Raw genomic sequence first — 22,773 nt, 5'->3', positions numbered from 1 at the left:
TCCAAGATTCTGGGCCCCCTTTTCGACAAGTTATTTAATTCCCAGGAGACTTGCTCCAAATTCTCCTGCTGTTTCTTCAGTTTGATTGTCATAAAACCCCATCCTTCAGGGAAGGAAACTTGCCACCCTGGTCTGGACAACATGGGACTGATGTGGTCGACTCTTGGCTTCCCTCAAACGGCCTAGCAAGCCACCCAATTCAGGGCAATTAGGGATGGTCAATAAATGCTGACGCACCCACGTCCCGTGAAATAATAAATGAGAAACAAACGGTGCAGCCAATATAGGAAATGGGTGTGATCATAGAATCTACATTGCAGGAGGTGGCCATTCGGCCCATCGCGTCTGCACCGGCAACAATCCCACCCAGGTCCCATCCCCGTAACCCCACACATTTACCCTTCCAATCCCCCTGACACTAAGGGACAATTTATCATGACCAATCAACCCAACCCGCGCATCTTTGGGGTGTGGGAGGAAACCGGAGCACCCGGAGGAAACCCACGCAGACTCGGGGAGAAGGTGCAGACTCCACACAGACAGTCACCCCAAAGCCGGGAATCGAACCCGGGTCCCCGGCGCTGTGAGGCAGCGGTGCTAACCCACTGTGCCGCCATGATATTGAAGATACGGCTGGATATTCGGAAGCGTGGAACTAATTACAACGGCACAGACTCCAAAATACAAACAGAGACACAATTTATTTTGATCTCAGTACAGAAGTTTTCCATCTTGGAGATTCAAAGTGCGGCAAATAAACTAAGAAAGGAATCACAATTAAGCCTCGATTACATTTTTACAACAATCTCAACCCAAATTCCACTCCCTTCTATCCATTGCTTCAATTCTAAACAGATTCTGATTTTGTACAAAAAAATATTAGAACAGCTACCAAGCATGCCCACACCAATCTAAATTCTTGTATTCCAACCTTCTGCCTTAAAAAGAGATTCTTTCTTACATTTATATAGCGCCTTTAATGGCCTCTGATCAACCCAAAGCACTTTACAGTCAATGAACTACTTCTGAAGTGTAACCACTGTTAAGGCAGGAATTGGGGTGACTCCGACAAACAGCAACGACGAAATTCATCAATCCGAGGTGCTGGTTCATCTCCACTGTTGGTGTCGTGATGGCGACAATTGTTCCAATAAAAATATTTCCCCACTCATTTTAAATAAAGGGACTAAAACTCTCCTGCCATCTCATCTGAGCCTGCCTCAAATTTGAGTCACTGCCCATGCGCGCTTTCACGGGCAACAGGGAATTAGACCTCGTGTCTGCGTGCTGTTTGGGCTGGTCTTCCTCAGCTGCAACCTGCTCCTTCCTTTAGCCAGTGGCCAGATTCACGGGCCCACATCGCACCCTATATCAGCGAGTGCAGTCAACACACCAGCTGGAGCCGGAACAGCAGCACCGCGCAGCACAGGAAATGGCCATTCAGCCCCATCACGCCAATGCCAGCTCTCTTTCTCTCTCTCTCTCGAACAGCTATCCGATTGGATAACCCGGGTCCCTGGCGCTGTGAGGCAGCAGTGCTAACCACCGTGCCGCAAGCTAATGTCACAACAGCCACCTGGCGTTATTCAAATTCCTGAAGATGTGGCCGGGTGGGTTATTGGAGCACGGGGAAGCTGTCTGGAGGGCAGGCGGGGTGGAAGACTGGCCCTACCGTGTGGCCAACCTTATCAGTGTCACTCAGTGGCCTTCTGGTTTACATTCAAGCCCCATTTCAGATCTCAAACACACAATGGAGTCTGAATCTCCAGTTGCAGCACTGAGGTGTTGCACTACTCTTCATGCCAATGCCAGCTCTCTCTCTCTCTCAAACAGCTATCCAATTGGTCCCACCCCACTCCCCTGCCAATCTCCTCTTGGTGCTGGTCCAATTCCTTTGAAAGCTACTTGCCTCCAACACTCTCCCGAGGCACAGCATAAGCACCAACTATGTAACAAGCACAGGAGAGACACAGAGGAGAGAGCAGCAAAGCTAACTGGAGCCTAGTACCTGAGTTAGAGTTAAAGCACTGTGATCTAGTATTACAAATTTATTATTTTTTACCCCCCGAACCCCCCCCCTCAAGGACTGCATTATTAATCCATTGAAAACTATAAACAATAAGTTAATATAGCACCTTTGAGAAAATAACAGAATAAAAATAAATAAAACACAGAACGAGGAACTGAGGTCTGTGACCGAGGCGAGTGCGCGATCGCGTTTCCGTCGCATCATCGATTCAGTTTCTTGATAAGATCCTCCAGCCTCATCGCAAGTTTCAAGTCGCCCTGAACGCGGATCCGTCCACTCATGTAGGCAGAGAAGGGTTTCAGGTACCCCGAGAACAGGGACTGCATGGTGTCTTCGGATACCTCCAGGCTGACATCGGGGTCTCCCTCAGGCATCCCATAGCCTGCCAGACCAGTACCTGAAAGTTAACGAGAGGTGATTATAGACGGCCAATAACCAATCGCGATATCTTGCTTCGTAAAGTTTTTTTTTTGTTGCATTTTTTTCTTAACTGGAGAATTATTTTAAAATTCATTTGTCATTGGCTAGGCTGGCACTTGTTGCCCCAATTACACAGGGCCTTGGTGAGGCCACACCGAGAGTATTGCGTGCAGTTTAGGTCTCCCTTTTCTGAGGAAGGATGTTCTTTTTTTTTATACTTTTCCAATTCAATCAAATCAAATCCAATTCAGAGTCTCAACAAGTTGAGACATTTCAGATCCAGGCTGACAAGACAGGGCGGGAGACCAAAACCACCCTGTCCTGGGCCTGATCTACATGAGTCAAGCTGATTGGAGAAGGGGGAGGATCCTCCTCCAAGACTTGAGCTCATGCTCTGGAGGGAGTGCAGCGAAGGTTTACCAGGCTGATTCCGGGGATGGCGGGACTGATGTATGAGGAGAGATTGACTGGGTTAGGGTTGTTTTCGCTGGAGTTCAGACGAATGAGGGGGGGATCACATAGAGACTTATAAAATTCTAACAGTACTAGACAGGGTAGATGCAGGGAGGATGTTCCCGATGGTGGGGGAGTCCAGAACCAGGGGTCACAGTCTGAGGATTCGGGGTGGACCATTTAGGACGGAGGTGAGGAGACATTTCTTCACCCAAAGAGTGGTGAGCCTGTGGAATTCATTACCACAGGAAGTAGTTGATGCCAAAACATTGAATGTATTCAAGAGGCGGCTGGATATAGCACTTGGGGCGAATGGGATCAAAGGTTATGGGGAGGAAGCAGGATTAGGCTATTGAGTTGGACGATCAGCCATGATTGTGATGAATGGTGGAGCAGGCTCGAAGGGCCAAATGGCCTCCTCCTGCTCCTATCTTCTATGTTTCTATCCCTAGTTGTCCTTGAGGTGGTGGTGAACTGAACGACTTGCTACGCCATTTCAGAGGGAGTATGGGGATAGGGCCTGGGTGGGATTGTGGCCGGTGCAGACTCAAAGGGCTGAATGGCCTCTTTCTGCACTGTAGGGATTCTATAATAAGAACTAGGAGCAGGAGTAGGCTACCTTGAAATCTCACCTAATGTTAGACATTATGCTCTGAGTTTTGCAAGTAAGGCAGGTTGAGTAGAGTCAGGACTCTGCCTATTGCGAACAGAGATCCGTATCTGTCCTGGAGCCAAACAAAGTCAACTGTGCACCTCTTTTTACAGCAACACCTAGCGACAAAACATTTAACGCAAGTTGATACGATACAAGGCCCGAGATCCCAGGCTTTATACAGTAGCTATACTATCGCCCGAAAGCTGCAGCCCAACAGGTACAGCACAGGAGGGAAGGGAATGCACGCGGAATTCAACTTGTTATGGGCGGCACGGTGGCACAGTGGGGGCGGCACAGTGGGTTAGCACTGCTGCCTCACAGCGCCAGGGACCCGGGTTCGATTCCCGGCTTGGGCCACTGTCTGTGCGGAGTTTGCACGTTCTCCACGTGTCTGCGTGGGTTTCCTCCGGGTGCTCCAGTTTCCTCCCACAGTCCGAAAGACGTGCTGGTTAGGGTGCATTGGGCCGTGCTAAATTCTCCCTCAGTGTTACCCGAACAGGAGTGTGGCGACTAGGGGATTTTCACAGTAACTTCATTGTAGTGTGAATGTAAGTCGACTTGAAACACTAATATTTAAATTTTATCAAGTGACTGATTATCAGTTTAACCAGAGGCAGAGCAGCAGTTACTGGTGTGTTCCAACCAGTGACTCCAATTACCCCGGTGCATGCAAACGCAATCTCATTCTTCCAATACAAAGCAATTACAGTATTATCTTCACACAAAGCTGCATTACACAACACAAATGAAGAAACATTGGGCTCACCATTGCTGAGGTCCAGATAATATAAATTCTGAGTGCCATCCTTCTGGTTAACAGTGAAAAGGTAACAGGCTCCAATCTGCTTCACAAGGTCCTCCGAAAGGAAGGGCTTGACTTTGGAAAGTATCCAGTCTGGATTGATAAGGTCGCCCTCAGACTGTTCAGACACAGACTCCCCAGATGAGGTCCGACCACTGTCTGTAAGGAAGTCCAATAGTATTTCAGAGAGATGGCCCGTCAGGTGAAGGGAGAATTTAGTTTATCTCTGCTGCCCCAAGCTTAACTCTGAAGCCCTGTTCACTCATCGGCACATTGATCTATACAAGCTTTTAATCCAGCAATGCCTCAACTTAAAATTGTCCTGTTCAATTCTCTCCTTGGCCCTTTCCTACCCCCCCCACAGCTCTGGGTTCTTCCCATGGATTCACTTTGGGGCATCCACGATGCTGAGGAAGTCGTGAATTGCATGTTCAGTGAGTTGGTCACACCGCAGATAAAAATTACTGAGGGAGATAGGGAATGAGTGACCACCAGACAGAGGAAGAGTAGGAAGGCAGTGCAGTGGTTCCCTGTGGTCCTCTTCCTCCAAAACAGATATACTGTTTTGGATACTTTTGGGGGAGATGGCTCACCAGGGGAAGGTGGCAACAACCAAGTTCATGGCACCGTGGCAGGCTCTACTTAAACATGGCTAAGGGAGGGGCAGGAAAAAAGAGTGGCAGGGCTATGGTGATGGGGGACTCAATAAAAAAAAAAAATTTCTATGGTTCTATTGAGAGGGGTGTGGAGGGATATGGTCCAAGTGCAGGTCAGTGGGACTAGGCAAAAAATGGTTCGGCACAAACAAGAAGGGCCAAAAGGCCTGTTTCTGAGCTGTAATTTTCTATGGTTCTATACCCTCCAAGGTCTCTGCATCCTCAATATTCTTGGAGCTTTGCCAAGGAGGCAATTCACTACTGTCCTTTAGGGAAGGAAATCTGCTGTCCTTACCTGGTCTGGCCTACATGTGACTCCAGAGCCACAGCAATGTGGTTGATTCTCAACTGCCCTCCAAGGGCAACTAGGGATGGGCAATAAATACCAGCGACGCCCATGTCCCACGAATGAATTTTTTTTTTAAATGGGACATTTGCTTTTATCAGGCGTGGCATTGAGTTTAAGAACAGGGAGGTAATGTTGGAGTTGTACAGAGCGTTGGTTAGGCCACAGCTGGAGCACTGTGCGCAGTTCTGGTCATCTCAGTATAGGAAGGATGTGGTTGCACTGGAGGGGGTACAGAGGAGATTCACCAGGATGTTGCCTGGGATGGAGCATTTGAGCTATAAGGAGAGACTGGATAGGCTTGGATTGTTTTCTCTAGAGCAGAGAAGGCTGAGGGGGGGGGAAAATGATTGAGGTGTATGAGATTATGAGAGATATGGACAGGGTGAGTAAGGAGCAGCTGTTCCCCTGGGTTGAGGGGTCAATCACGAGGGGCTTGTTTTAGGGTGAGGGGAAGGATTTCAGAGGGGATTTGAATAAAACCTTTTTCACCCAGAGGGTGGTGGGAATCTGGAATGCGCTGCCTGGGAAGGTAGTGGAGGCTGGAAACCTTAGAACCTTTAAATAAATATTTGGATGAGCACTTGAAACATCACAACGTTCAAGGATAATGGGATAAGTGCAGGAAAATGGGACTAGCGCGGTTTTAGTGATAGATCTTGTTGGTGCAGACTCGATGGGCTGAAGGGCCCTTTCTGCGCTGTATGACTCCATTTGCTTTCAGATGCTTAAGCCCAAGCTCTAGAATTCCCTCCCTCAACCTCTCACATCTCCTTTCAGTCACTACTTAAAACTAATCTGTGTTTCTGGTCAGCAGTCGCAATGTCTCCTGGTGTGGTTTATGAGTTGCCATGTTTTGTCTATTAACAGTTCCGTGAATCTTTGCTACACTGAAGTTGCTGTGTACAAAGAACAAAGAACAGTACAGCACAGGAAACAGGCCCTTCGGCCCTCCAAGCCTGTGCCGCTCCTTGGTCCAACTAGACCAATCGTTTGTATCCCTCCATTCCCAGGCTGCTCATGTGACTATCCAGGTAAGTCTTAAACGATGTCAGCGTGCCTGCCTCCACCACCCTACTTGGCAGCGCACTCCAGGCCCCCACCACCCTCTGTGTAAAAAACGTCCCTCTGATGTCTGAGTTATACTTTGCCCCTCTCAGCTTGAGCCCGTGACCCCTCGTGATCGTCACCTCCGACCTGGGAAAAAGCTTCCCACTGTTCACCCTATCTATACCCTTCATAATCTTGTATACCTCTATTAGATCTCCCCTCATTCTCCGTCTTTCCAAGGAGAACAACCCCAGTCTACCCAATCTCTCCTCATAGCTAAGACCCTCCATACCAGGCAACATCCTGGTAAACCTTCTCTGCACTATCTCCAATGCCTCCACGTCCTTCTGGTAGTGCGGCGACCAGAACTGGACGCAGTACTCCAAATGTGGCCTAACCAGCGTTCTATACAGCTGCATCATCAGACTCCAGCTTTTATACTCTATACCCCGTCCTATAAAGGCAAGCATACCATATGCCTTCTCCACCACCTTCTCCACCTGTGTTGCCACCTTCAAGGATTTGTGGACTTGCACACCTAGGTCCCTCTGTGTTTCTATACTCCTGATGACTCTGCCATTTATTGTATAACTCCTCCCTACATTATTTCTTCCAAAATGCATCACTTCGCATTTATCCGGATTAAACTCCATCTGCCACCTCTCCGCCCAATTTTCCAGCCTATCTATATCCTAGATATGTAATTAAGAGCTGTTGGTGTCACAGACACTGGTCCGATGTAATTGATCCCAATTCACCAAAGATCCTTAGACAGCACCTTCCAAACTCACACCCACTTCCACCTAGAACGACAAGGGCAGCAGATACATGGGAAAGCCACCACCTGCAAGTTCCCCTCCAAGCCACTCACCGTCCTGACTTGGAAATATATCGGCCGTTCCTTCGCAGTCGCTGGGTCAAAATCCTGGAATTCCCTCCCTAACGGCATTGTGGGTCAACCCACAGAACTGCAGCGATTCAAGGCGGCAGCTCACCACCACCTTCTCAAGGGCAACTAGGGATGGGCAATAAATGCTGACCCAGCCAGCAATGCCCATGTCCCACGAATGAATGAATGAATAAAAATCCCACAGTCAAGGAGGCAGACATGGTGATAGGACTGGCCTCAATGGTCAGGAAAGGCAAACTTGTTCGAGATTTGTATTCCTGTTTATTATCCAAGGCTGGATGCAGTCCCATATCTCAGTAACATTGTCTTTAAGGGTCTAAATTAGAACCCTTGTGCCTGTGGCCCAGGATTTGTGCTTACATTTAGCGTTCCCTGCCTTGACCTGTTTGAGCTCAGTAACTGTAGCGTCTTGGACAGGGCTGCGTATCGTAGGGCGGCACGGTAGCACAGTGGTTAGCACTGCTGCCTCACAGCGCCAGGGACCCGGGTTCGATTCCCGGCTTGGGTCACTGTCTGTGTGGAGTTTGCACATTCTCCCCCGTGTCTGTGTGGGTTTCCTCCGGGTGCTCTGATTTCCTCCCACAGTCCGAAAGACATGCTGGTTAGGGTACATTGGCCGTGCTAAATTCTCCCTCAGTGTTACCCGAACAGGGGCCGGAGTGTAGTGACTAGGGGATTTTCACAGTAACTCCACTGCAGTGTTAACGTAAGCCTGCTTTGTGACACTAATACAGTTTGAATTTTCACTCACAGGTGGATAAATAGAACCTCAGGACACCAAACTCTGCGAGCTCAGGCGAGCTGAAATACAAGTGAAGGAATGGGAATGGAGGTTTAAATTCTGAAGCCGGCTACTGGAGTGCCTGCACAAGCCAAAAGCTTGGGCCGGGCTTCATGATGCCTCTGGGAGGGGTGAAGCTGCATGAAGCACACACTTCCATTCAGAACTCTGGCTCACCTTCACTGTCACTAGAGAGCGCAGAAAGCTGGTCCAGTTGCTGAGGGCTCTTGTTTTGCAGAAGTTGCGCAGCTAACTTCCGTAACGGGGCGGGAAGCTTGTTCAACCGAGGGCCAGAGGGAGATTCCACTTGAAGAACGCTCTCCGGTTGTTTTACCACCTTGTGCAGAATCAGGTCAATCCGCTGTACTTCCAGACCCCAGTGTTTGGTCTTGCGGTTAACCTCAAGCTGCACGGGAAAATGAGTCAAACCAAAATCAATTACAGCGTTCAAAACCCCGGGTGTTCATGATTTATAGACTCTGATAATAAACACGCCCATGTTAAGTCACCTTCTCCTTCACTCCCTACCTTCCCCCGGAGGCACTGCCTCAGCACGGTTTTGTGGCACGGTGGCGCACTGCTGCCTCACAGCGCCAGGGGGGGACCCAGGTTCAATTTCAGTCTCGGGTCACTGTCTATGTGGAGATTGCACGTTCTGCCTGGGTTTCCCCCACGTGTTCCGGTTTCCTCCCACGATCCGAAGATGTGCAGGTTAGGTGGATTGGCCATGCTAAATTGCCCCTAGTGTCCAAAGATGTGCAGGCTAGGTGGATTGGCCATGCTAAATTGCCCCTTAGTGCCCAAAGATGTGTAGGTTTGGGGATTGGCCATGCTAAATTGCCCCTTAGTGTCCAAAGATGTGGTTAGGTGGACTGACCATGTGAAATTGCCTCTTAGGTGTCCAAAGATGTGCAAGTTAGGTGGATTGGCCGTGCTAAATTGCCCCTTAGTGCCCAAAGTGTAGGTTAGGTGGATTGGCCATGCTAAATTGCCCCTTAGTGCCCAAAGATGTGCAGGTTAGGTGGATTAGAGAGATAAATACATGGGTTTATGGTGATACGGCCTGAGTCAGATGCTTTGTTGTGGAGTCGGTGTAGACTCGATGGGCCGAATGGCCTCCTTCTGCACCATAGAGATTCTATGACACCGTGTTAACTGACGGTTCACCCAGTTCTGTACATGAAAGCTGGCATTCCCTAATCTCCTTCAGCCCTACAACCCACCAGGGGTCACAACACTCCTCCAATTCAAACCTCTTAGGATTTCTCCGGAACACTCTGCCTGAAAGGATAATTTACATTGCTCTGCCACTGGTAGCTGTGCTGTTTGGATACTAAGGCCACCATTTCATGGCACAGTGGTTAGTACTGCTGCCTCAGAGCGCCAGGGACCTGGGTTCATAGAATCCTACAGTGCAGAAGGAGGGCACTAGACCCATTGAGTCTGGACCAACCACAATCCCAGCCAGGCCCTATCCTTGTAACCCCATGTATTTACCCTAGCTAGATCCCCCGACACTAAAGGGACATTTTAGCATGGCTAATCCACCTAACATCTTTGGACTGTGGGAGGAAACTGGAGCACCCGGAGGAAATCCACGCAGACACAGGGAGAACGTGCAGATTCCACACAGACAGTGACCCGAGGCTGGAACTGAACCTAGGTCCCTGGCGCTGTGAGGCAGCAGTGCTAACCACTGCGCCACCGTGCCGATTCCTGGCTTGGGTGACTGCGCGGGGTCTGCGTGGGTTTCCTCCGGGTGCTCCAGTTTCCTCCCACAGTCCGAAAGACGTGCTGGTTACAGTGCATTGACCGTGCTAAATTCTCCCTCAGTGTACCCAAATGGGCGGCACAGTAGCACAGTGGTTAGCACTGCTGCTTCACAGCCTGGGTTCGAATCCCGGCTCGGGTCACTGTCTGTGTGGAGTTTGCACATTCTCCCTGTGTCTGCGTGGGTTTCCTCCGGGTGCTCCGGTTTCCTCCCACAGTCCAAAGATGTGCGGGCTAGGTCGATTGGCCATGCTAAATTGACCCTCAGTGTCCCGGGATGCACAGGTTAGTGGGTAAATATGTAGGGATATGCGGATAGGGCCTGGGTGGGATTGTGGTTGGTGCAGACTCGATGGGCCGAATGGCCTCTTTCTGTACTCTAGGAGTCTATGATTCTTAGGCGCCGGAGTGTGGCGACTAGGGGATTTTCACAGCAACTTCATTGCAGTGTTAATGTAAGCCTACTTGTGACACTAATAAATAAACTTTAAACTTTCTAACAGCAGTAGACAGAGTGATAGAATGCGCTGCAAGCCAGCTGGATCTGTTATCGGTGATTGACACAACAGCCAAAACGAAACGGAACACCATACTCACCAGAATATGCTGTTCAATTTTACCCCTGTCTGTCTGGATTTTGGCCAACGATTTCTTCTGCAGTAAGTGTACCATCATATTCTGGGCAGTGAATGCTGTGGCACTGTTTATATCTTCCACCACTGCCACGGATAGGACTGGGTTCCAGATATGGTAGTGGACCTCAGCACCCATCGCGATCACCGCTCCATCTTTACTTCCTGCCTGTATGAACGAGATGAAAGTTTAACCTTCCTTCCGCGAGATGTACTGGGACATTGGACAGTTATATTATGGATTGATAAAACTGCAACTCCATATCTATCATTAAAATAAAAGGTACGCCTGGTACGCAATTTTCCCCTGGTATGCATTTCTGCTACGTTTCAAAATGGCACATTCCACTGGCACAGTGGTTAGCACTGCTGCCTCACAGCGCCAGGGACCCGGGTTCCATTCCGGACTCAGGTCACTGTCTGTGTGGAGTTTGCACATTCTCCCCGTGTCTGCGTGGGTTTCCTCCGGGTGCTCCGGTTTCCTCCCACACTCCAAAGATGTGCGGGTTAGTTGGATTGGCCATGCTAAATTGCCCCTTAGTGTCAGGGGGACTAGCTAGAGTAGATGCATGGGGTTATGGGGATAGGACCTGGGTGGGATTGTGGTCGGTGCTGACTCGATGGGCCGAATGGCCTCCGCTTGGATTTGATTTATTATTGTCAGATGTATTAGTATACAGTGAAAAGTTATTGCACGCTATACAGGCAAAGCATACCGTACATAGAGAAGGAAACGAGAGAGTGAAGAATGTAGTGTTACAGTCACAGCTAGGGTGTAGAGAAAGATCAGCTTAATGCGAGGTAGGTCCATTCAAAAGTCTGGTGGCAGCAGAGAAGAAGCTGTTCTTGAGTCGGTTGGTACGTGACCTCAGACTTTTGTATCTTTTTCCCGACGGAAGAAGGTGGAAGAGAGAATGTCCGGGGTGCGTGGGGTCCTTAATTATGCTGGCTGCTTTGCCGAGGCAGCGGGAAGTGTAGACAGAGTCAATGGATGGGAGGCTGGTTTGCGTGATGGATTGGGCTACATTCATGACCTTTTGTGGGGATTCTATGATTTGAAAGAGAAGTTTACTCAATGTCCGCAGCGTTTTAATTGATCTCTGGATTAATTTAATGACAGATTGGATAGAATGGCCCCATAATCTCGTGAATTTAGGAGAATGAGGAGTGATCATCACAGGAATGTTACAGTGCAGAAAGAGGTCAGGCAGCCCATTGGTCTGCACCAGCCTCTCATTTTAATCCCACTTTCCAACAACTGGTCCTCAGGTTACAGTAAAACATATGGACTCTTGAACATCCAAAATTCTCAAAGGGTTGAGACAGGGTCAATGCTGAAAGGTTGTTTCTCCCTGGCTCGAGTGTCCAGGATGAGGGAGTCACAGACCTAGGGTAAGAGGTCAGCCATTTTGGACAGAGGTGTGGAGAAACTCTTTGGTCGGAAGCTAGTGGATGTTTGGATGTCTTCACCCTGGAGAGCTCTGGATGCCCAATCATTCAGCATACTCAAGGTTGAGGTTGGCTGATTTTTGGACTCGAGTTAAGATCTAAGGAATGGTTTTATTGGATGGTGGAGCAGCTTGAAAGGCCCTGTTGTCTTCTTTGAATCATAGAATCCCTACAGTGCAGAAGGAGGCCATTCGGCCCATCAAGTCTGCATCAACTCTGACAGAGCATTTTACCCGGGCTATGTCCCCGTAACCCCACATATTTACCTCACTAATCCGCCGACACTGAGGGAGAATTTAGCATGGTCAATCTACCTAACCTATACATTTTTGGACACTAAGGGGCAATTTATCCAGGCCGATCAACCTAACCAATATATAAGCAAAATATTTGACCCAATTATCACACTTTGCCTCGAACACAAAATTGCAGGTCACACATACCCAAAGAAGAGCGAGTTAGGTGGATTGGTCATGCTAAATTGCCCCTTAGTGTCAGGGGGACTAACAGGGCGAATGCATGGGGTTGCAGGGATGGGGCCTGGGTAGGACTGTGGTCAGTGCAGACTTGATAGGCTAAATAGTTTTTAAAGTTTTAAAGTTTATTTATTAGTGTTACAAGTAGGCTTACATTAACGCTGCGATGAAGTTACTGTGAAAATCCCCTAGTCGCCACACTCCGGCGCCTGTTCGGGTACACCGAGGGAGAATTTAGCACGGCCAATGCGTCTAACCAGCACATTTTTCGGACTGTGGGAGAAAACCCACGCAGACACGGGGAGAACGTGCAAACCCTGCACAGACAGTGACCCAAGCTGGGAATCGAACTTGGGTCCCTGGCGCTGTGGGGCAGCGGTGCTAACCCACTGTGCCGCTCAGAAGGAATGGCCTCCTTCTGCACTGCAGGGATTCTATAAAAAGCGAGTCATTTCCTTGGGGTGTCTTTAGACCTCGGGGACGAGGCTGCAAGGATTTACAAAACAATCTGTTATTGAGTTCAGGAAGCCTCGTGTCCGCAATTAATCTCAGAGATACAGAACTTTGCAGCCTTAAAGGGACAGATCAAACGGCAAAAAAAAAACAGCATCAGTACTAAAGTAAGGAAAATTCCATTGAAGAGTTAAATGACTCTAAATGTTCTCTCTCTACAGATGCTGCCAGTGCTGCTGAGTTTTTCCAGATTCTGAGGCATTCTCAAGACGGTCGGTAAGATGGTTAGAATGTTTCACTCCTTATAAAATAGTTTAGCCTCTGACTTATTATCAGCAATGCCATGGAAGATGTGCTTAGTCACTCCGGGTCCCCACACGATGAGTCAATGCTGCCAGAAGAGGAGTAAAGACTCCTCCTTGGGACGGTACGGTGGCACAGTGGCTAGCACTGCTGCCTCACAGCGCCAGGGACCGGGTTCCATACTGGCCTCGGGTCACTGTGTGTGTGGAGTTTGCACGTTCTCCCCGTGTCTGCGTGGGTTTCCTCCGGGTGCTGCGGTTTCCTCCCACAGGCCAAAGATTAGGTTGATTGGCCAGAGTAAAATTGCCCCTTAGTGTCAGGCGGATTAGCAGGGTAAATAAGTGGGGTTAGGGCCTGGATGGGATTATGGTCGGTACAGATTCGATGGGCCAAATGGCCTCCGTCTGCACTGCAATGATTCTTCGATGATTAACTGCAGGGAGGGGGATCGCGGTTAAAGAAAAAGGTGAACTGCGATTGGGAGTTACTCTCAGGGCTCCGACTGGTGTTTAGAAGTCTCTTGTACACTAGACCACAACAATTTAAATCTGACAAAGCTTTGACAAAGGGTCGTCTGGACTCGAAACGTCAGCTCTTTTCTCTCCTTACAGAGGCTGCCCGACCTGCTGAGATTTTCCAGCATTCTCTGTTTTCATCTATTTTTAAGTTCTACTTGTGGAAGGCTCTGATGCCTGCTTGTTTACTGCCACAGGTACCAGGCACCTGCCAGCATCTCACACAGGTGAGTCACTAATATATTTGGGTTTAGTGACAAATTACGACAGGTAGGATGCACTGCAACAAGATCCTCAAATTAGTATTTATTTATTAGTGTCACAAGTAGACTTACATTAACACTGCAATGAATTTACTGTGTAAATCCCCTAGTCACTACACTCCGGCGCCTGTTCAGGTACACTGAGGGAGAATTTAGCACGGCCAATGCACCCTAACCAGCACGTCTTTCAGACTGTGGGAGGGAACCGGAGCATCTGGAGGAAACCCACGCAGACACGAGGGAGAATGTGCAAACTCCACACATACAGTGACCCAAGCCGGGAATCGAACCCAGGCCCCCGGTGCTTTGAAGCAGCAGTGCTAACCACTGTGCCATCGCCCGTGTTGTAGAGACAGTGCAGGAAAATGCTGGTTTCTGATAAAAGATCTGAGCAATGAAAAATTCACCGAGAAGCTGGAAGAGCTCGGCAGTGCCAAGCATTGAAACACAGCCAATCCTACTCTTGCACAAGGTTCACCATTCTCCGGGGCAGTTCAGCGGCCAAACCTACTGACACTCAGACCTCAGCCAAAAAGGGGAAAAGAGCATAAGGCAGCAAGATCCTTGTATCAAGGTCGCTACAGGTCAGGATTATGGGAGCACGGCGAGAGCCAGAGAGTTGATCCTTAGCACCAAGAAAACACACAGAAAATAAAGAGAGCTTTATCACACGTGCAACAGAAAAACAAATTAAGACACTGGGAACAAGGACAGTGGGCTAAATTCCCACATTTAAAAAAATGCCTCACGCTGCTGTTCCTCGCCGAAGGACAAGTAACGGCCCTGGGCATCACTCAAAGCCTCATTTCAGCCTCCGCACGGTGGCACAGTGGGTTAGCACTGCTGCCTCACAGCGCCAGGGACCCGGGTTCGATTCCCGGCTTGGGTCACTGTCTGTGCGGAGTCTGCACATTCTCCCCGTGTCTGCGTGGGTTTCCTCCGGGTGCTCCAGTTTCCTCCCACTGTCCAAAGATGGGCGGGTTAGGTGGATTGGCCATGATAAATTGCCCCTCAGTGTCAGGGAGATTAGCGGGATAAATATGTGGGGTGACGGGAATGGGGTCTGGTTAAGATGCACGGTTTCCTCCCACAGTCCAAAGATTTGTAAGTTAGGTGGATTGACCATGTTAAATTGCCCCTTGGTGTCCAAACATGTGCAGGTTAGGTGGATTGGCCATGCTAAATTGCCCCTCAGTGTCCAAAGATGTTGAGGTTAACAGGGTAAATATGTGGAGTTATGGGGACAGGGCCTGGGTGGGACTGATGGGCCAAATGGCCTCCTTCTGCACTGTAGGGATTCTATGATTCTGCCCACCGGATGGCACGGTAGCACAGTGGTTAGCACTGCTGCTTCACAGCTCCAGGGACCTGGGTTCGATTCCCAGCTCGGGTCACTGTCTGTGTGGAGTTTGCACATTCTCCTCATGTCTGCGTGGGTTTCCTCCGGGTGCTCCGGTTTCCTCCCACAGTCCAAAGATGTGCGGGTTAGGTTGATTGGCCGTGCTAAAAATTGCCCTTAGTGTCCCGAGATGCATAGGTGAGAGGGATTAGTTGGGTAAATATGTAGGGATATGGGAGTAGGGCCTGGGTGGGATTGTGGTCGGTGCAGACTCGATGGGCCGAATGGCCTCTTTCTGTACTGTAGGGTTTCTATGATTCTATGAGAAGCAATGTTTGGCATGTGGCTTCCTAAGGCCACCAGCAGTAACTTAAGGCCTCAGATTTACCTTCTAGAAATCAGGGCTGAAGCGGTCACGTACCTCAAATGGTGCGATAGCGACAGTTTTAGGTCGGAGGTCAACCTTCTGCCACTGGTCAACAAAAGGCAACAAGAGGATCATTCCGGGGCCTTTGCTGCCGATGATCCTTCCTAAGCGGAACACGACTAATCGCTCGTACTTGGGCACCAACTGCAAGCAGAAACAGCGAGCTGTTAGTGAGAACCAGACCCCTCCGTCCCACACCACAACTCAACGGCCCAGTCCAAACTCTTCCTCAGTCACTGAGGTGTTGCACTACTATTCAGAAAATCTCTAAAGCTAACTCTCCTAACTCAATGGTTGTGGTCAAAGTTAAAGATCCCATAGCATTAACGAAGAGCAGGGAGTTCCACTAGTGGCTGAAGTAATATTCCTCCCACAACCATAGTATAGGATTTATTAAGCTTCAGTTCCGTTTGTGGGATCTTACTGTGTGCAGTGTGCTCAAGCTTGTATGTTAAAACATTTGGAGTACAAGTAGGCCACTCAGCCCACTGCACCGTCCAACAACATCATGACTGATCTGATTTTAACCTCAACCCCGTGATTGGAAAAGTGACGGCCACCAACAGAGAGGCAAGGACGATCAGAATCCAACTGCCCCCAATAACCGCTCACCCCTTGCTTATCGAGAATCTATCTCGTTCACAATTCTATTTCAAGAAAACTCTTCTCTGCTAATGAGAATTTCTGTAGCACAGGCAAACCTGATGGTGCGCTTACGTGGTGTCAAAGGAGTGGGCACTCTGAATTTTTTCCAAGTCTAGCCCAATTCACCGCTGACTGGTAACCTAGGACTTCCTACACTCCCGATTCTGCCACCGAAGGAGCCTCACAACACCAGGTTAAAGTCCAACAGGTTTATTTGGTAGCACAAGCCACTAGCTTTCGGAGCGCTGCCCCTTCATCAGGTAAGTGGGTCCATCAGGTAACCTCCACATCAACTTAGCCTGAGCTACATTCGCTGGTGAAAGGCTGTTTTGTGGCTGTTAGGGAAAGAGCTGATTTATAGCAGTGGGCGGCACGGTGGCACTTACCTGATGAAGAGGCAGCGCTCCGAAAGCTAGTGGCTCGTGCCACCAAATAAACCTGTTGGACTTTAACCTGGTGTTGTGAGGCTTCTTACTGTGTTTACCCCAGTCCAACGCCGGCATCTCCACACCGAAGGGGCCACCATGGGAAAAAAAGGAGAGAGAGTACAAGTCAGGTTTGCCACTCTGGATTCCGTACCTTTAGAACAAACCATCCCGTGATTGGAAAAGTGACGGCCACCAACAGCGAGGCAAGGACGATCAGAATCCAACTGCATAACAACTCTGAACAGCCCTGAGTATTGTCTGAAAGAGGAAAGGCAATTGCTTTTTTAAAAAAGGCGAGCAGATTTAGACTGATCAATCAAGGTAAGATAGGCAGCGATAGGTCATTTTCGTTGCAACTTATAAAACATACATACATCAATCTGTTGAATCAAGACCAGCAACATCGTTTGAAGAACTTGATTGTAAAGTTAGGGTGCTTACTCCGATTACTGGAATTATTTTGCTCATTCACATAGGGGCAGGAGTAGGCCTTTCAGCCCCTTGAGTCTGTTCTCGTTCAGTTAGATCATAGTTGATCTGTACCTCAATGTCATTTTCCTGCTTTTTGCTCTGTATCCCTTGACATATTGCCTAACAAAAATGTTTGGTTTAAGGGGTTTTTAAATAATTGTAATAATCAGGAACTGTTTAAAATTTGATTTTTACTGCTTCCATATAATCATACATTTTGGCAATAAATTACTTAGCTCATCTTAGCCTGGTAAGTAATCTCGCAACACCAGATTAAAGTCCAACAGGTTTATCTGGAATCACGAGCTTTCGGAGCGCTGCTCCTTCATCAGTACATTTATTGACTCCGAAAGCTTGTGATTCCAAATAAACCCATTGGACTTTAACCTGGTGTTGTGAGACTTCTTACTGTGCCCACCCCAGTCCAAAGCCGGCACCTCCACATCATCTTAGCCAGAGCTACATTTGCTGGTGAAAGGTTGTTTTGCGGCTGTTAGGGAAAGACCTGATCTGTAACAGTGGGCGGCATGGTGGCACAGTGGTTAGCACTGCTGCCTCACAGCTCCAGGGACCCGGGTTCAATTCCCGGCTCGGGTCAGGGTCTGTGCGGAGTTTGCATGTTCTCCCCGTGTCTGCATGGGCTTCCTCCAAAGATGTGTGGATTAGGTGCATTGGCCATGCTAAATTGCCCCTTAGTGTCCCGGGATGCGTAGGTTAGACGGATTAGCGGGGTAAATTTGTGGGGTTATGGGGATAGGGCCATGGTGGGATTGTTGTCGGTGCAGGCTCGATGGGCTGAATGGCCTCCTTCTGCACTGTAGGGATTCTATGTATGCTAAATGAACCATATATTTTTTCTGTTGAAGGGTGCAATACCATCCTTGATGTTGTGTTAGCTATGGCTCAGTTAATAGCACCCTTACCTATGAGACATAGGGTCGTGGGTTCAAGTCTAACTCCAGGACTTGAGCACAAAGATTAAGGTTGACACTCCAGGATAGTACTGCATTGTTGAAGCTGCCATTTTTGGGTGAGGAAAGCAGGGTCTCGTCTCCTTTCAGGCGACATAAAAGATCCCACAACACCATTTTGAAGAGTTGGAAAGTTCTCCCCAGTGTCCTGGCCAATATCTATGCCTCAATCAACATCACAAAATGAGTAGCAGCTGCTGCTTATGGGTTCCCTATGTGCAAACTGGCTTCCTATACTGCAGCACTGACCAGACATCAAAAATACTCCATTGGCTGCAGACTGCTTTGGAATATTCGGTGGTCATGAAAGGTATTATTAAATGCAAGTCTTTCCTTTCTCCTTTCTTTTATGGATTACGTCAAGGTTTCAGCTCATTTGGAGGCATGGATTTTTGTCTATGGGTGAGATTCTTGCATTAACCACAAGGCACGGTGGCACAGTGGTTAGCACTGACACCTTTTGGCGCCAGGGACCCGGGTTCGATTCCTAGTTTGGGTCACTGCCTGTGCGGAGTCTGCACATTATCTCCGTGTCTGCGTGGGTTTCCCCCAGGTGCTCCGGTTTCCTCCCACGTGTTGGTTAGGGTGCATCGGCCATGCTAAATTCTCCCTCGGTGTACCCGAACAGGCGCCAGAGTGTGGCGACTTAGGGGATTTTCGCAGTAACTTCATTGCAGTGTTAATATAAGCCTACTTGTGACTAATAAATAAACTTTAACTAAAGGTTGATACACTAGCACAGGGGCCAAAACCGCTGTTCCTGTGCTGCAAATTCTACCCAAAAGCTTGTAATGCATGTTGGAATTGCAATCCTCAGGTGTCTTTGTAGAATGACACAGCACAGGGAAAGGGGGCCATTCAGCCCATCGTGAATATGCTGGGTCTTGAAAGTGCTGTTGATTCCTGCATTGTGCACTGGGGATAGGGCCATGGTGGGGTTGTTGTCGGTGCAGGCTCAATGGGCTGAATGGCCTCCTTCTGCACTGTAGGGATTCTATGTATGCTAAATGAACCATATATTTTTTCTGTTGAAGGGTGCAATACTCTCCCCCACTCTCCCTTTTCACCGGTGAATTAACCTCACCTTGTAACAAACAAACCATCTTTCTCCAAAGTAACAATACAGGCGGGTAAATAATCTGTGGGGGTTTCCAGAAGGGGGCAGCTGTGACTGAAAGCAAAAAAACATCACAAGCCCAGGTGTAGAAGTCAAGTGAGACTCATCAGTAATGGCAATGACTCACTGCGATCCCATAAACAAAGCACAATTTTGGCACCTTACACTCTTAGATTTACCACCTCAGTAAATGGTACAGAAAGTAAGTTTGATCATTTCTCCAACCCATTCCGGGTCTGAGCAATAGAAAAATTAAGATGAAGATGTTATGTTCCTGGTACAGAGCACTCACTTGCAACAGGAGACCTGGGGAGAAAATTTCTGACATTCCAGATATGATCCATTCAAGAAGAATAAGAAATTAACTTCAGAATACAAAAAAATAAGTGCTCATTTGACCTCATTCTTTGAAGCACCAACTCTTTCTTGCTGGGACACAGTTCAGATTTTTAACTTTATAAAACTAGATAATGTATTGAAAAATTAACATTTTCCTGTCTTTAAACTGTCTTAATGTTAATGAAAAATTATTCTTAAATATTTATTTAAAAATCTTATATATAGAATCCTACAGTGCAGGAGGTGGCCATTTGGCCCATCGAGTCTGCACACCCACCACAATCCCACACACGCCCTATTCCCGTAATCTTATGTATTTACCCTAGCTAGTCCCCCTGACACTAAGCGGCAATTTATCATGGCCAATCCACCTATCCCGCACATCTTTGGAGTGTGGGAGGAAACCGGAGCACCCCGAGGAAACCCACACAGACACAGGGAGAACAAGCAAACTCTGCACTGACTGTGACCCGAGGCAGGAATCAAACTCAGGTCCCTGGTGCTGTGAGGCAGCAGTGCTAACCACTGTGCCACTATGCCGCTCGTGATAAAATGCATCATCATTTCATTATTAAATGAGGAATATTCTAACCATTGCTCTGCAGTCACCACTAAACCCTCCCCCCTCTTCCTTGATCACACCACCCCCCTCCCCTCCACCGACTAAAATCCCCAGACCTCCCAGAGACCCCTGGATCTCGACTCTCCCCTTGAATCCCACCACCAGCCCTGCACCTTGACACTCCCCAGATCCCATCACTTCAGAGTCTACCCGAACCACAATCTCTCCCCTCACGACTCCCTGGATCTTCCCCGCTCCCCCCGCCCCCCCAAACTTCAGATCCAGCCCCATCGCATGCCCCTCTCAGCTCATCCAAATCCCACAACCCCCACCCAGATCACCTTCCCGCTGCTTCAGAAAAGCAGCCAGCTTAATCAAGGACCTCACGCACTCCGGACATACTCTCTTCCACCTTCTTCCGGTGGGAAAAAGATACAAACGTCTCAGAACGCGTACCAACCAACTCAAGAACAGCTTCTTCCCTGCTGCCATCAGACTTTTGAATGGACCTACCTCGCACTAAGTTGATCTTTCTCTACACCCTAGCTATGACTGTAACACTACATTCTGCACTCTCTCCTTTCCTTCTCTATGAACGGTATGCTTTGTCTGTATAGCCCACAACAAACAATACTTTTCACTGTAGACTAATACAATGACAATAATAAATCAAATCAATGACACCCCCCAGAGATACCCCTGAATCCCTTGACCGCCCCCCACCTGCCATAGACACCCACACAGATATTATCTGCATCCCTCAGGACACCAACTGACCCTCATTCCAATCATCCCGATTCCCACAGATACTCCCCTCTCCCCCACTGCCCCCAGGACATCCCCCAACTCGACCTAGACACCTGCCCAAATACCCCTGAACCCCTCCCCCCCAGGATAACCACCTGACCCTCAGGCCAATCAGCCCCTGACCCTCAGGCCAATCAGCCCCTGAACACCACTGATACCCGTTACTGCCCCTTGACCCCACCCTCCATAGACATGTCCCAGCCCCCCCACCCCAGACAACGCCCTGACTCTCCATAGACACCACCCACCCACTCTCTTCCACCTTCTTCCGGTGGGGAAAAGATACAAACGTCTCACAACGCGTACCAACCAACTCAAGTACAGCTTCTTCCCTGCTGCTCAGACTTTTGAATGGACCTACCTTGCACTAAGTTGATCTTTCTCTACACCCTAGCTATGACTATAGCACTACATTCTGCACTCTCTCCTTTCCTTCTCTATGAATGGTATGCTTTGTCTGTATAGCGCGCAAGAAATAATACTTTTCACTGTAGACTAATATACGTGACAAATATCAAACCCCTGGAAATACCACCACCGCCCCCCCACCCCCACCCCTGGATACCCCTGACCTTCACTCTGAAACCCTCTGACCCCTAGCTCACCCCCCGACCCCCATAGATACCTGCACAATTCCCCCCCCCGAACGCCCCCTCAGTATAACCACCTGACTGACCCACACCCCAATCACCCCCTGAACACCACTGACACCCCCACTGATAACCATTAATCCCCCCCCCCCCCCTCATAAACATGTCCCAGCCCCCCATCCCCAGGGCACCCCCTGATCCTCCACAGACCCCCCCCCCCCCCCCTCCCTTGAATACCCCTGGCCTTCACCCTGAAGCCCCCTGACCCCTATTGGTACCTCCCCCCTCCTTACCGGCTCGGAGGTCTCTGCGGGCGGGGCTCTGGCTCTGCTCCCCGCTCCGGACATTCTCCTCGCTGCCGGGCAGCGGCTGGTGGCTCATGTTGCCTGGGGCCGCCTTCTCCCTCCCTCTCCCCGCTTCCCTCCGCCCGGGTTCCCGGGCCAGGCTCGGTCTCCCTCCCGCTTCTCGGCCATTGTGACCTCCGCCGCCGCTGCCAAGGAGTAGCGAGCCGCGCCAAGAGCTGCCGTCACACTCGGCCTCCGACTCAGCTCCCGACAGCGCTCCCCTGGAGGCTGGGAGGACTCATCACACCTTCCACCCCCCATCTGGAGACTGGGAGGACTCATCAGACCTCCCACCCACCCATCTGGAGGCTGGGAGGACTCATCAGACCTCCCACCCACCCATCTGGAGCTTGGGAGGACTCATCAGACCTCCCACTACCCTGGAGACTGGGAGGACTCATCAGACCTCCCACCCACCCATCTGGAGGCTGGGAGGACTCATCAGACCTCCCACCCACCCATCTGGAGGCTGGGAGGACTCATCAGACCTCCCACTACCCTGGAGACTGGGAGGACTCATCAGACCTCCCGCCTACCCATCTGGAGGCTGGGAGGACTCATCAGACCTCCCACCCCCATCTGGAGCTTGGGAGGACTCATCAGACCTCCCACCCACCCATCTGGAGACTGGGAGGACTCATCAGACCTCCCACCCCCATCTGGAGGCTGGGAGGACTCATCAGACCTCCCACCCACCCATCTGGAGGCTGGGAGGACTCATCAGACCTCCCACCAACCCATCTGGAGCTTGGGAGGACTCATCAGACCTC

The 22,773-nt window shown here is 49.5% G+C and overlaps 1 protein-coding gene across 2 annotated transcripts; it reads right to left on the bottom strand.

Annotated features, from left to right (window-relative positions):
* Nucleotides 1–682: 682 nt before the first annotated feature.
* stoml1 (stomatin (EPB72)-like 1) lies at nt 683–22,226 on the bottom strand. 2 transcript variants are annotated; one of them, XM_078200088.1, is made up of 7 exons: nt 21,953–22,226; nt 16,954–17,060; nt 15,724–15,873; nt 10,470–10,673; nt 8,280–8,508; nt 4,324–4,518; nt 683–2,426 (listed from the first exon to the last, which is right to left on the bottom strand). In XM_078200088.1, exons 1-7 carry the CDS (start codon nt 22,038–22,040, stop codon nt 2,230–2,232), a joined length of 1,170 nt encoding a protein of 389 aa, XP_078056214.1. In that variant the 5' UTR covers nt 22,041–22,226; the 3' UTR covers nt 683–2,229. The 2 variants fall into 2 exon arrangements, with proteins under 2 accessions (XP_078056214.1, XP_078056215.1); XM_078200089.1 differs by lacking the exon at nt 21,953–22,226 and adding an exon at nt 19,654–20,269.
* Between the last annotated feature and the right edge of the window lie 547 nt (nt 22,227–22,773).

Source organism: Mustelus asterias, chromosome 29 (assembly GCF_964213995.1).
Source record: "Mustelus asterias chromosome 29, sMusAst1.hap1.1, whole genome shotgun sequence".
Lineage (NCBI taxonomy): Eukaryota > Metazoa > Chordata > Chondrichthyes > Carcharhiniformes > Triakidae > Mustelus > Mustelus asterias.
This window is presented reverse-complemented; position numbering and strand designations above follow the sequence as displayed.